The following is a 14,296-nucleotide window of genomic DNA, read 5'->3' on the forward strand; positions in this document are numbered from 1 at the left end:
GCATTCTATTCCAAAGACTACAAAGACTAGGACATGGAGGAAAACACACAAAACTGCAAACGTGCCTCAAAGTTCAGTCATCTGACTACAAAACCCAAATGCAGAAATAAAATGATCAATTGTGTGACGCTGTGAAAAAGCTTTTTCCAAAGTTGCCTTTGGTTCTGTGGTAGCATTATTGTTCACTTCAATTTGCACTCACACCACAAATTTTTAAAAGGCTTTTCATTCCTCTTCTCAGCAATGCCCTTGACTATAGAGATGAGCCAAGGCTCAGGGAGAACGTGAGAGAGCTCAAGAGTGCACAGCGAGCTGGTCTGCAAATATGGAGTAGAACTTAGCACAGCAACTGAGCTCATGGCCTAGTTTTAAATCCAAACTCCAGCCCTCACTAGATATATAAACTTGGGCAAGTGACTTCTTCTGTAAAGTTACAGTCTCCCTACCTGTGAATCACGAGTAGGATGTAGCCTCAGAGGGAGCTGGGTGGACTAAATGTGTTGAGATGGAAAGAGCTAAGAAGAGTACTTGGCCCACCATAACTGCTGTATAAGTATCAGCTTATTATTACTTCTATCAATTCCTTAGAAGTCACTTCACTTAGAAGAATGCCATAGCTAATGATTTCTCATTGTTTTTGAGTTACTTAGAATTTTCACAGTAACTTACATTTGACATGATGAACCTAGAAAATGGGACTTTACTCTTAATGGTCATTAAGGTTTTTTTAATGTTTATTTATTTTGAGAGAGAGAATGAACATGAGAGCAGGGTAGTGGGAGGGGCAGAAAGAGAGGGAGAGAGAATCCTAAGCAGGCTCCACGCTGTCAGTGCAGAGCCCGATGTGGGGCTTGATCTCACTAACTGAGGTCATGCCCTGAGCTGAAATCAAGAGTCGGACGTTTGGGGCGCCTTGGCTCAGTGGGTTGAGCATCCAACTTCGGCTCAGGTCATGATGTCGTGCTTCGTGGATTCAAGCCCTGCGTCGGGCTCTGTGCTGACAGCTGGGAGCCTGGAGCCTGCTTCAGATTCTGTGTCTCCCTCTCTCTCAGCCCCTCCCCCACTCATGCTCTGTCTCTGTCAAAAATAAATAAACATTAAAACAAAACAAAACAAAAAAGTCAGACCCTTAACTGACTGAACCACCCAGATGCCCTGGTCATTAAGGCTTTGAAAGATAACTCAGGTGCTCCTCTCTTTAACCGACCTGAAAAACAGAATTTGACAATATCTCTATGTTTAAAATAACCAACCTTAACTTTCTGGTATTGCTGGTTCAGGTTCTCCTCAGTGGTTCCAACTTGTCCATCAACATCAGTTTCCAACAAGTTACCATTAAATTCATCCTCTTCTCCAATCGCTGACTTGCCATCACCTTCTTGAAAATGAGTCCCGTTCTGTTCAATTACCTGTCTCTGTCTCATCCCTGCCCTTTCTGAATCTTTGTCCACATTTGACAGCCAGTCTAAAAGGTTTTCTATTTTGGTTTTGCTCTCTTCCAGCTGCTTCACAGCTGCAACCTGGGCAGAGAAAGTTCACAGTAGGTATTCTGAATGCAGGCTGAGGCACTAGTTTTAAGATCATTTAACTTTAGAGTGGGGATACTAAAAGCTGACACACACTGAAAACTGAATGCAGTGAAATTAAACCTTAGAGCAACAGCAATTACTTGGAAGTTTCCACTGTCCTTAAAAATTTTAACTATAATTGATAAGTCCTCCTGTATTTCCCAAGTAGAAAGTCTTAGAAACCCACTTAAATTTTTTTTTAAAAGTTAAACAAAGCCAATTCTTTAAGCTTCTGTAGTATTTGGTCAATTACATAACTGGAAACCCAGAATTCTAGTCTCTGGTGCTCAGCATTGCTTACTGCTGCCTGGGAACACTTAAAAATTCAAGTGGCTGTTACACTAATCGTTTTCAACAAAGCAACAGTGTACCATATATTTGAATAAAGACCTTTTCAGTTTCTTCTTTGATTGCTGTTGTCACAACTTTATCCAGCTCCTTTTTTGACTGTTCTGCCTTTAGATTAAGCTGTTCACACTTTAACTTGGCTTCATTAAGTTTCTGCTCAATCAAAGCCTTATCTTCTTGTGACAGCTTTTCACCATTCTCTTTCAAGAAGTTCTCTGTATTTTTCACTATTTCTGCCAAAGCCTGTGCACTTCCTTGCATATCTTTCTGTAATTCCTTATAACACAAAACAAAAAAAAAATCTTATTAAATGATTACCTATTTAATTCTTCCAGAGTTGTAATTCCAAAAGAGGGTGTGAGCAAGGAGAATCTAGCATACAGAGTTTGACAAAATATAGTCGATTTGAACCGGTTACTTAAATCACAATATTTAACATAATTCGAAATCTCAAACAGCATTAAAGAAAGTTGTCAGATTTTCATATTTCACAAAGGGATATGGTTTATAAAACACTAAAAATAATGAATTTAATAATATAATCTATACAAATTTGCACACACCAGGTATTCTTACATCATGTGAGCACATTTATAAGAGCTTTTAAATACATGGTAATATTATTCAATTTCTAAACATTTTTTTTAAGTTTATTTATTTTTCAGTGAGTAAGAGAGGGAGTGCCCGCACACGTGCATGCCTGAGCCAGGGAGGAGCAGAGAGAGAGGCAGAAAGAGAATCCCAAGCAGGCTCCACACTGTCAGCACTGAGCCCAACGTGGGGCTCAAACTCACGAACCGTGAGAGCATGACCTGAGCCGAAATCAAGAGTCAGACGACTGAGCCACCCAGGCGCCCCTACATTTATTTTAATATATATCTCTACTCAGGATAAAAACAAAGTAGTTCTCCCAGTGAACTAACATTAAGTTCTAAACCCCAAAGCTCTCTAAAATGCAATGTTTGCTTCTTTGCCCCAGCTGTTACAGCTCCTCTCAGTCTAGATTTCTTTATGGAATTTTTATTCTTCTCTTCCTCCTTTACTTTGCATTTTCGTTCTTCATATTACACCGTTTGAACTTTCATAGTATTTTTTCATATTTTTAATTTCAGCCTCATCAAATTATTCTAAGAAGTATTTGATCACGATCTCATGGGTTGGGAGTTCAAGCCCTGTATCAGGCTCCACACTGACAGAATGGAGCCTGCTTGGGATTCTCTCTCCCTCTCTGTGCCCCTCCCCTGCTCATGCTCTCTCTCTCTTTCAAAATAAATAAATAAAACTTGCAAAAACAGAAGCATTTGAACTGAAAGAGATACTAGTTATTAAGCCAATACTATGTGATATTTACTGTGCTAGTCACTTAATTAACACACAGTATTTACTTAACTCTTAAAATCAATGAAGTGTGACCGATGAAGAAACTGAGGCTCGAACAGATTTGGTTATAAAGCTAACAGTGTGGAAGAGTCTGGGATTTGAACCAAGAGCTAACTAGTTACAATGAGAGTGTTCTTTCTCCTGATACCAATATAAATTATATCTTTACCTGCCATCACTGTTTGTTCACTGAAAAGGAACAAATTGTAGAGAAAGAGAAAAGGAATAAGAAGGCATTAAGAAAGAGAACGAGCCCAAATAAATGGCTATTTCACCTGATGTGCAAGTGAATGAGCTGGGCTTAAATAGATCCAAGTTTTAACTCCTCACACAAGGTATTTCCATTAGCAACCTCCTTTTGTATCTCCTTCCCTGAGTATCTCACCAAAACCAGTCAAGAAAATTACCTGGCTTTCTTGAATGGAAATGTAACTCTTAGTATAAAGTTTAAAGCTCAAGCCTGCAGCCATCTAAGTATGTTTTGGCTCAGAAAAGCTAAAACGATTTGGTAATAATAGCAATCAAACTTAACAGCAACATAGACCTGCTGATGCAAAACCAAATTGTACCTCCTGCTTGGACTGGTACTCCTTCAACTCGACCGTTCCATCTCCAATCACAAAGGCTTCTTGGTGACCGATCAGGCGGTTTTCAGTTTGGGTGAGGAGATCACATATCCCTTGGAGTTTCTCTTTGTACTCCTGCTGACGCTCTGCCACGATCTAAAGCGGGGCAAAATCAAAGCATCTTAAATGTGTGCACATGAACTACTGTGATTACTCCTAATTAGAACACACTTTGCAAGTTCTAATAGAAAAATCAGAACATATCTTGCAAGATTTTCTGAGTATGCTGTAAACATGATAGCAGTGGGGTAACAAACTGAGCAAGGTGACACAGAAAGTGAAAGCATGTCCCATATACAAAGGAGGAGATGTGTGGATGAAACTGCTCAGCAGAATACTGGCCATGCATATGTATAAGAGATGGAACCTCTGACCGACAGGAAGAAACATTCCATTTTCTTAAGCTCTTGAAACCTGCGATACACACAATTAATTCTGCAAAAGGATATCAAAACAGAAGTTAGTTGTGATTTGTCTGTGAACATACTTAATATGTGTATATAGGTTATCATGCTAGAGACAAAACCTAGGCGCTTCAAGAAATAATAAAAGCATTTGCATGCAATATTTTTACTTAACCACTATGCCTAATTCCATTCCCACCCATTTGCTCATTATTGTTATTAGATGTAGTATTCTAATATAATTCACTAAACTAAGAGATGAATTTACTTGCATTTTTCACTTTCCTATTACTCATACACTAGTTATTCATCTGATAGCCACTGATCATGTTTCCTAGGAGCCTAACACATACCAGGCAAGCACTAAGTATTTTATATTCATTCTTTTATCGATGCTCACAATCCTACCCAGGTAAGCACAGTGATTATTTCCAGTTTATCACTGAGAAAATGGTGGTTGAGCGGGTTGCCCTAGATCACACCCGTCTGGGTGCAGCTGGGATGCACTAAGCAGTCTGGCTCCACAGCCCACACTTTGCACTGCTGTGCCACACTGCCTCCCAAAGGAAGAAGACACCGTAACCTTCTTTATCCATATGTTCATCAATTTATCGAAATTTCTGAGTACTTCCATATTTCCTACTACACGGAAAAAAAAAATCAAGACTCCCACTTGAAAACAGTAGTTTCAAGGAGTCACAAAAAATCAAAATTAACTATAGCATTATTATGGAAAACAATATTGTTGTCTACTCCAGGATCTCTACATTAACCCTCTCCATTAACTGCCTTTCCAGAAAATCTTGCATGTTACACCATGATCCTTAGGTATCCTCATTACAGGTTTCGCACGGAAGAACTAAAAACAAAGAATGCCAACTCGACAAAGAAAGGCAAACCTTCTGATCATCAAGATCTTGTTCTAGCTGTAACTGAGTCTCTAAACGTTCCACCTGGGTAGTTACTGATTCCTGTACATCAAGAAAACACTTCTGAGTTGTATTTAACAGCCTCAGCAGTTGTTTGCTTTGGTTGGGAGACAGGTCTTGTGCATATTCCGAAATGAAGAACTGTACATCAAAAGCTGTGGTCTCCAGCTGCACTTTGGTAGGTCCAAGGTCTTTTAACACATTCTGTGAACAAAACAGTACAAGGTACAAAAGGGAGCTAAGCCATAATATAAAGTTTACATCAATAATATTTTTAAAATATGTTTCTTATATCATGGACTGAAGGTTTTATTGACATTTTTCATGATTTGTTTAGTCAAAAATCTATTCATCACCTAGTAACAGACAGCAATGATAAAATTATCTCAATACTATGGTAATTAATATTACATGGAAAGACAACACCTGTAAGAACATTTTAATCTTGCCTGCCACATTACATTTAAAATGTAACTCAACAAAAAACAAAGACCTAACTTACATATACATGGCACGTTAAAGGGGGAAATCAACATTAAAATATCACTTGCTAATATTTACAATATCCATGTATTTATCGTTGCTCATAAAAAAGCCAATGGGAGGGGCGCCTGGGTGGCGCAGTCGGTTAAGCGTCCGACTTCAGCCAGGTCACGATCTCACGGTCTGTGAGTTCGAGCCCCGCGTCAGGCTCTGGGCTGATGGCTCGGGGCCTGGAGCCTGTTTCCGATTCTGTGTCTCCCTCTCTCTCTGCCCCTCCCCCGTTCATGCTCTGTCTCTCTCTGTCCCAAAAATAAATAAAAAACGTTTAAAAAAAAAAAAAAAAAAAAAAAAAGCCAATGGGGAATTTGAAACATAAATTCAATGAGTTAGAATTTCAGTTTTCTGACTCACGGGCCAGGAGCCTAAGCATCATTCATGAGGGATGCCATTCAAATTAAGAACTTGGGGAGAAAAAAAAGCCATGACAAAAGTGACCAGTACATAAATACTACTTAACTATGATGTATTTATAAGAATAATTTAACTATTACGTATTTATGTGACTAATACATAAATACAAATTTCAAGATGTAAGTGGTGGGAAGAGAGTGATAAGGCAGTTGGAACAGCATCAGAAAGACATCCACAAAGTTGTGATTATTTTACAGTTGTGTCTATAACCATAAACGTGTGTGACACAAACATCTTCTAGAGACAAAGAAAGGAAATAATCATTTTAGATTTAGCAGTCATGTTTTGTTCTACACATTTGTTATTTTATTTATTTTTCTAAGTTTTTTAATGTTTATTTACTTATTTTGAGGGGTGGGGGGAGGAGGAGCAGAGAGAGGGAGAGAGAGAATCCCAAGCAGGCTCCACACTGTCAGTGCAGAGGCCAACACAGGGCTCGAACTCACAAACTGTAAGATCATGACCTGAGTCAAAATGCAGAGTTGGATGCTCAACTGACTGAGCCACCCAGGTGCCCCTACACATTTATTATCTTAAACCCAGAAGGTTTTAGAAAAAAAAATTTTTTTAAAAAGGGGGGTGTCTGGGTGGCTCAGTTGGTTGAACATCTGACCTCAGATCAGGTCATGATCTCACAGTTTGTGAGCTCATGTGGGGCTCTGTGCTGACAGCTCAGAGCCTGGAGCCTGCTTCAGATTCTGTGTCTCCCTCTCTCTCTGCCCCTCCCCCACTCACACTCTGTGTCTCTCTCTCTCTCTCAAAAATAAACATTAAAAGAAATTTTTTAATATGGAGGTTTTTCAATTCACTTCATCTCATTTATTTTGATACTTGCCTTGAGAAGTTGCAAATTTTTCTTCACATGTTCAGTATCTTGAACATTCACAATCTCAATATCCTTCACAGATTTGTTCTTCTCTGATATCCAATGTGAGAACAACTCAAGTTTTTGCAGAAACTCTTCATGGGAAACTGCTAGTTTAGACTAGAAAATAAAATAGCGTGTTCATTTCTGTCAATCCCCAAATTTTGAATTCCTACAAAAAATGGTTCTGTTTCAAGGGCTAATAGTATGAAAATAAAAGACTTCATCTTATGACTAAATTTTCAAACAATCAAAATTCTCTTCAAGACTCAAATTCTGACTCAGCGTGAACAGTTTCAATGCCTACCATTTCAGAGTCAATCGCGAGCATGACACGTTTCATCCTTTCTGAAGACACACTGCTGAGGGAAGAGAAAGCAGTCTGCAAACTTTTGTGGCCTAGACTCAATTCCTCAAGCTGTTCTCTGGGGAAGTGACTGGGAAGGGAGTTTAAAAACTCTTCTGCCAACTTCATGTCTTTTCTTAAAATAACAGCAATTGGAGCCAATCCCAATTCAAATGTCTGCAAAAAATATATATCCCAGAACATTCAGTGAGAAACACAAATATAACTATTATTTTATATGTAATAGCATATGTAGCATATTACATTTTTAGAATATAATAAATAAAATAAACACAATCCTTATTTTTTCCAAATTAACACCAGCTGACTACCATTCATAATAGGCAGCAGACAGTTCTCACCTCTAACTGTTTAAGTTGGTTCCTCAATGTTTCCAGATTATTATCCAGAGACTCCTGGTTGTCTAACGGGGGCTTCATATCTTGAAGTAAAGCCAAATACTCATGCATTTTTGATGTGTGCTGTAAACACTGCTGTAACTCACTGGAAAACTAAATACAAATTTGGACATGTTAAATCAATAGCCTTTACATAGTTTTTCAAAGCAAATAAAATAAATGGGATTATTCCCAAATGCTTCATGCAGCTACTGCCATTTGAAATGTAGTATCAACTTACTTGTTCCATTGAGCTATCTCCTGAAGTCACTCGTTTTGACCCTGCAATACTTTCCAGATGTTCTGGGATATCACTGCATAGCTCCCCCAGCTTCTCATCGCTCGGCAATGCCGATGCACACGCAGTCGGGTTTTCAAGTCCGGTATCTTTTAGGTTTTGTAAATTATGGGAACAGTGGTTTCCTTCTTCACCTTTAAGATCATCAAGAATGTGTGACTTTTCATCCACAACCTCCGAAGCAGTGGATGATTTTTGATTCAGGTCTCTGACCTGCTCTACTTTCTCTGAATATGTGTCAGCGAGCAGCTTATAGAAAATATTTTCAAGTTGCAATGGAAGTACTTTGGATGTAATACCTCTTTTCTCGAGCTCATACTCCATCTGGGTTAATTCTTTCATCAATTCAAATGCTCCAGTAATTTTCTGGCTATACTGATTCTGCTTAAGTATATTAAGGAGAAACTCAGACTTAAGATTGGCAATACAGAATGGATCATCTCTACTCTCTGCTTTTAGTTCTGGTGAGTTATTCATGGGGGAAACTCTAGAACAGTCACCAATTTTAGAATCACTGGGCACACTAGATGCTTCTTTTGCCAACTGTAATGTGTTTACCCTTTCAATTAAGCTTTGAATTAAAATTTCAGTGTCTGAACAGACTGGAGATTCTCCAACCTCTTGAGGATTCATAGGACCTTCTTCCAATCTACTTTCTACATCCTCAACAAATACTTGAGACGACTCAGGAATGTGAACCTCCTTTTCTTGGAGTCCTAGAGACAAAGCTTGTTCTTTTCGCTGCTGTTGCTCAATTGTTTCCATCTTACCGTGAATTTCTGAAAATAAGTAGTCCGTGCTTAAAGGGTTACTGGAGTTATCATTTCTTATCACATTTGTGCAGAGTTCTGGTGACACAAAATCAGTATTTTCCCCAAAGTCTTCCATGTTTTTAAGAGGAAAGATTGAAAGTGTGCTTTCATTCCTTTCTGGTGTGAAGTGACCAACTTCTGTTCCCCCTTCTGAGGCACTTTCGTTACTACAAAGATCATTCTGTTGGGCCGTCTCATTTAGAGGTGAGACTTCCTGGGTAAGAGCTGTCTTCTCTTTTGCATTATTTATTCCGAACTGTATGTCTTCTTTCACAGCAGGGGAAGCCATTAGAACACAGCTTGGTATATCTCCATTTGGTTTCAATACATCTTTTGCTTTTACATCTTTGGCACAATGTTTTAAATACGTGAACAGGTCAGATTCTTTGTCAGGTCCATCAGTGAATGAATCTTTCTCAGTATCTGTATTCCCTTCAGACAATGGAATGTCTGAAAGAATGTCATCACTGATCACTTTGGAAATTGAGGATTCAAATATCTCTTCAAGATTCTCAAACTGAACAGGACTTTTGCTGACCACTGTTTGTAGATTCTGTGGTTCATCTGCAAGAGTTACAGTTGTTTTTTTCAGGCTTCCTTTCACATTATGTTCTTCACTATCTGTGACTGCCGGAAATGGAAATTGATCATTCACTAAATCAAGATTCTTCCTTGTACTTTCACCAGGCAGAGGTCTGAGAGACCTACTCTCTTCTTCTAGCCCTTCTCTAAGCACATCTCCTTTACCTGAGCACATTTTATGAACATATGTTTCATCTTCTGTTAGTATACCATTTTGGCCACTGTTCTTTTTAACTAGGCCTCTTTCAGGTACTTGATGATCTTTGGCACTTACACAGGCTACGGATGACAAATGGCTTTCCTCAGCAGGTTTTCCTGTTAAATCAGGCTCAGGGCAAATGATTTTATCAAAAGGAGAGGAGTCCTGAACTGTCACATTGTCAAAATACTGATCTCCACCTTTCACAGTGTCAGTAGACTCTGGCTCTTGAATCAACTGAAACTTTACATTCATGGGATCCTTATCTACTTCAGAAGTCGAACAGGTATTAGTATTATTTAAAACATCTACAGAGCCAGAGGTGTTTTCTGATTCAGCGTCTTTAGTGATAGTCAGCAATATATCCTCAAGAGCCATGTCATGATTCAACAGGTCTTCTTTGCTTTTTCCAACAGCCTCAGGTGTATATTCTGGAAGGTTGCTTCTTTCAGTAACTAAGCTATTTTTACTAGTTGATTCTAGTTGTAAAACATTTACACTTTGCTGTTTTTCTGAAGAACTGTAGTTGTGCGCTTTATCCGGGAGAATTACTTTAGTAACACTTTGATTTTCACGACCGTTTTCCTTTTCACTTACTATGGTGGCACGCAGCTGGCTATTCATACCCTCATCTTGGTATGGGGGCTTTCCATTTTCACCTTCTACTCCTTCTTCACTGTCACCATCATCATCATCGGAATCGTCATCATCATCCTGATCATTACTGTCACATACATAATACCCATAACTTTCTTCACTTTGCACAGAATCTAAATGCTCAGTATCAGATTTAAATTCTTGTTCAGCTATATGTTCTTCTTGTCTCCTTCTCCAACACCCAGTGTCATCAAATGTTAGAGAAGCACTGAAGCTCTCTTTTCCCTCTACAATTTCATAATCAGCCAATGAGTCACACTCATCACCTTCAAGGCTGTTTGCACTTTCACTTTCTGATACAGTTTCCAGCAACTGTCCATTGTCCTTGTCTGAGTCAGCTGAATTTGAGCGTACTCTTTCACCAGAATCGAATTCAGCTTTCTCAGTACCTGTGAGAAAACCCTGAGGAGACCGTGTGTCCTCCCTCACACTTAAGCTATCAACCAGTGCTCCCTGGGTCACCACAGAATTTTCAATCTCTTTTGAAACATCATAAAAAACATCACCAGGAGGAGCAGCCCCATCGTTTTCCTCTTGCAGTGATGCATAGTCCTCAGGCTGTAGACAATCACAATCATCACCTTCAAGAAGCAGAGAATCATGGTCGTCGTCTTCAAACAAGGGGGTATCATAAAAATCATCATCACTATCTGTGTCTGTTTCTGTCACACTGTGCTGATCATCCAGCAGTGACGTCTCATAGTCACTGGCGCAGACAGTTTCTTCAAGCAGCGATGTACCACAGATACGAGATGGGTTGGCATTATCAGTGTCACCCTGTGGAGTTGTGGCACAGGAGTACTCTTCCACTTGGGACTCATTTTTCCCGTCTTCAGGTTTCTGCTGAGAAGCAGCGTGCGGTTCTTCATCTTCACCATAAATATCTGAATTATATTTATCATTGTGAGACGGTACCTGAGGATCACTGTCACCTATATTTAAAGGATTTTGTTGACAGTGTTCTCCCTGTAAACTGATATTGATAGCTGCAATTCCCAGAAACTGGTCTTGAAACTTTTCTCCCATTCTTTGACCTGATAACATGGTTTGGTCACTGAATGACAAAGTAGAGTCTTTACATTTGTTTCCATGGCTCTCTGTGGTATGTAAATCATTAAGACTTTCCTGATCGTTCCTCAATTTATCATGACTTAGCAAGGCACTCAGCCTGGGAGAATAGTCAAAGGTTGTCAAATCCCTGCTTATATTATCTTCATTCTCTTTTTCGTTCAAATCACTGGTTCTACTAGTTTTTGATTTCATAACAGGATTTGTTATCGAGTCACTTGCAAAGTTTTGAGTATGTTTAGAATGACTACATTCATCTTCATCTTCATTTATTCCAACTTGACTTTGATTTTCACAGTTTTTAAGTATGTTTTCAGAGTCTTGTCTAAGCATGCTAACTGGTACAAGTCCAGGCTGTGTTAAACACGATACCGAATTGGGAACACGCACACTGGATGAATTCTTAACTTTATGATCAGTTGCTATTATATTTGCCAGGTTTTCTGACTGATGATATTCACCACTGGTAATGTTATTTCCCATTTCATTAAACTCTTCATCTACGGCATTCTTTCTCTCCTCAGGGATTTCTTTACACTTAGGTTCTCTGCAATAACATTTATCAAAACTAGTCAGTGAAGCTACACTGTCATCCCTTCCTCTACTTGGAGCATTATTCAGAAATACACCAGGGAGTCCTAAGACATCAAGACATTCTTTTACGGGTGTGTCCTCAAACTCGGCACTAGAGCCTTCCAGTAGCATACCAACAGCTTCATTCAAGTCTCCATCGTATAACAAAAGCCTCTGCCCTGTGTTTGCATCCATATAGCTATTTATCATCAAATAAGACAGGAATAATTTTTTAGTTTGTTCCGAGCTCTGAGTTGCCACTGGCTCTTCTCCATCAAAAACATCCTCTTCTTGCCTGTAATCATGGACTGTGGATGGTTGGAATTTACAAAAAGAGAGCCATCTTCTGGCATTTTTACAAGCTTCTAAATCTCCCAAATCTGGCATTTTATCAGGCAGTATTATACTTTTTAAAATCGATGCCGTGTTATTATCTATAATTCCCAGCTGCTTAGCAACATCCAAACCAATGACTTGAGAAGTTTCTGGAATATAAAGAGCAGCTATTTTCTGCCTGCCATTCAGGATTTTGTATGCCAATTCATTTGTAATCAATTCTTGCTGCAAGGAAGAAGATGTAGGAAATATTTCACCAGAGTGAGGCCAGATGAGTCCCACATAGCCTCGCTGAGCCTCTAGTACCAAAAGAGCACTGCTCGAAGTTATGAGATCACACTGGACTGCTTCATCCACGGTTAAACGTTTAGCAGGATTTGAGTGGATGATTCCACCTGTTTGAACCTGATATGTGAGAATACTGTTAGCCGTGTCTCTGTCAATCACCCCTTCCATCAAAGCTTCTTCAACAGTCATTCTCTGACCAGAATTGCAATTGATCAGACCTCCAGAAAGCAGCTGTGCGCCTAATAACCTAAACATGGTTTCCCGGTCTATGAGACCTTCATGAGCCGCCCTTAAAATGCTTATGTTTCTTCCACATTTTAATGTTATTCTACCTCCTTCTTGTGGTCTCACAGGTAGAAGCCGCATCCCAGTGTTTTCCTGTAAAATACTTCTCTGTATAATATCTACTAAAGACACCTTCTCAGCGGTGCAGGGGTCAATAAGATCCTTACACATATTTTGCCTCTCCAGGACTTTAGAAAATAACGCTGAAGAAACCAAGTTCTGTTGGAAAGCCTTCTGTAGGGTCAGCTGTTCTCCGGTGGCTGGAATAACTAGAAAGCCAGTGGAAAGTAGTATCTCAAGCACTCTGATGGCCATAGATTCTGATATCATGCCTTGAGCCAAAGCTTCCAGCACTGGAATTGTGGTAGATGACATGGTGGAAATGATCTCCTTTGCTTGATTTAGTTCTTTGAGTTGGCATAAAACTTGTTCATCAATAAGGCCATGACTTTCGGCATCTTGGAGGTCAAAACATTTTCTTAATTCTGGTGAAATCAGACCAGAAATCATTAGCTGTGTCTCAAGCAACCTGATTCCTGTGTCATAGTCAATAAGGCCTCTTAAAACTGCCTGAAAGACTGACAGGACTTCTCCAGTTGTCTCATCAATGGTGCCTGCAATCACTTTAGCCAGCTGAAAGGAAAATACAAAATTCTCAGGTCAGTGTGTGAGCCAAGGGTGGGCAGAATTTCATGAAACTTAGTTGGCATTTTTTTAAAATAAATAATACACTTCAACATGAAAATCCTCTACTTACCAAGGCGCAGCAATGCTGTGAATGTTAGGCAGCTCAAATGCACAAGTGATCTATGTCAGTGATCTATTCAACAGCACAGGATGTGATAAAAGCTTTGAAAACAACATGCATCTGTGAATTGAAAACTTAATATTGTGTACATTAACAAGGTTAGTGAGGACACAACAGAGTAAATGATGATAGTGAGAAAACAGAACACATACCTAAGAAGGCAAATCATGCTCTCTGCAACTGGGTGAGATTAGTCGACTGACATGAAAGAGAGTATCAAACCCCATGCTATTGATGTTTACAGCATACAGACCTTGTTCGCAGACAGTAAAAATGAACCAGAAAAATTGTTACATACCCCCAAAATGTGTCAAGTAGTGTGTAAAGTATTCCAGGGAGTAAGGAAATTGAATATGAAGATAACTTTTTCAATACTGAATATTGTGTTGCAAATTGTGAATATGTATTGTCACGGTTCAAAAGTTTAAGAACAGGCCAAATTTTAAGCGATTTCTGTTACATTGTAAGAAGATGCTAGGGCATCCTCACTATGGCAAATGGCCCAGTTTCGCTCAAATAAATCTCATGGTTATCTCTAAAAATCAAAAAAGTTCCTAACACTCCAATGTCAT

At 39.1% G+C, this 14,296-nt stretch overlaps 1 protein-coding gene and 1 long non-coding RNA gene across 12 annotated transcripts in view; one reads left to right on the top strand and one right to left on the bottom strand.

Annotated features, from left to right (window-relative positions):
* The window catches only part of DST (dystonin), a 497,583-nt gene that overhangs the window by 128,104 nt on the left and 355,183 nt on the right, over positions 1-14,296 (bottom strand). For 7 of the 11 annotated variants that reach the window (XM_078447026.2, XM_078447025.2, XM_078447024.2 and 4 more), the window contains 3 exons: positions 3,866-4,018; positions 1,959-2,192; positions 1,254-1,520 (listed from right to left, as the gene is read on the bottom strand). In XM_078447026.2, the coding sequence (XP_078303152.2) occupies positions 1,254-1,520; positions 1,959-2,192; positions 3,866-4,018 (654 nt within the window). Of the gene's footprint in view, positions 1-1,253; positions 1,521-1,958; positions 2,193-3,865; positions 4,019-5,225; positions 5,460-7,044; positions 7,195-7,381; positions 7,598-7,782; positions 7,933-8,059; positions 13,550-14,296 lie in introns of all 11 variants that reach the window. The other 4 variants (XM_078447031.2, XM_078447029.2, XM_078447030.2 and 1 more) reach the window with 1 other exon arrangement.
* Positions 1-14,296, top strand: part of LOC132667228 (uncharacterized) — a 35,831-nt gene that overhangs the window by 18,234 nt on the left and 3,301 nt on the right. The window lies entirely within an intron of this gene.

This window comes from Panthera onca, chromosome B2 (genome assembly GCF_046562875.1).
Source record: "Panthera onca isolate mPanOnc1 chromosome B2, mPanOnc1 haplotype 2, whole genome shotgun sequence".
Classification (NCBI taxonomy): domain Eukaryota; kingdom Metazoa; phylum Chordata; class Mammalia; order Carnivora; family Felidae; genus Panthera; species Panthera onca.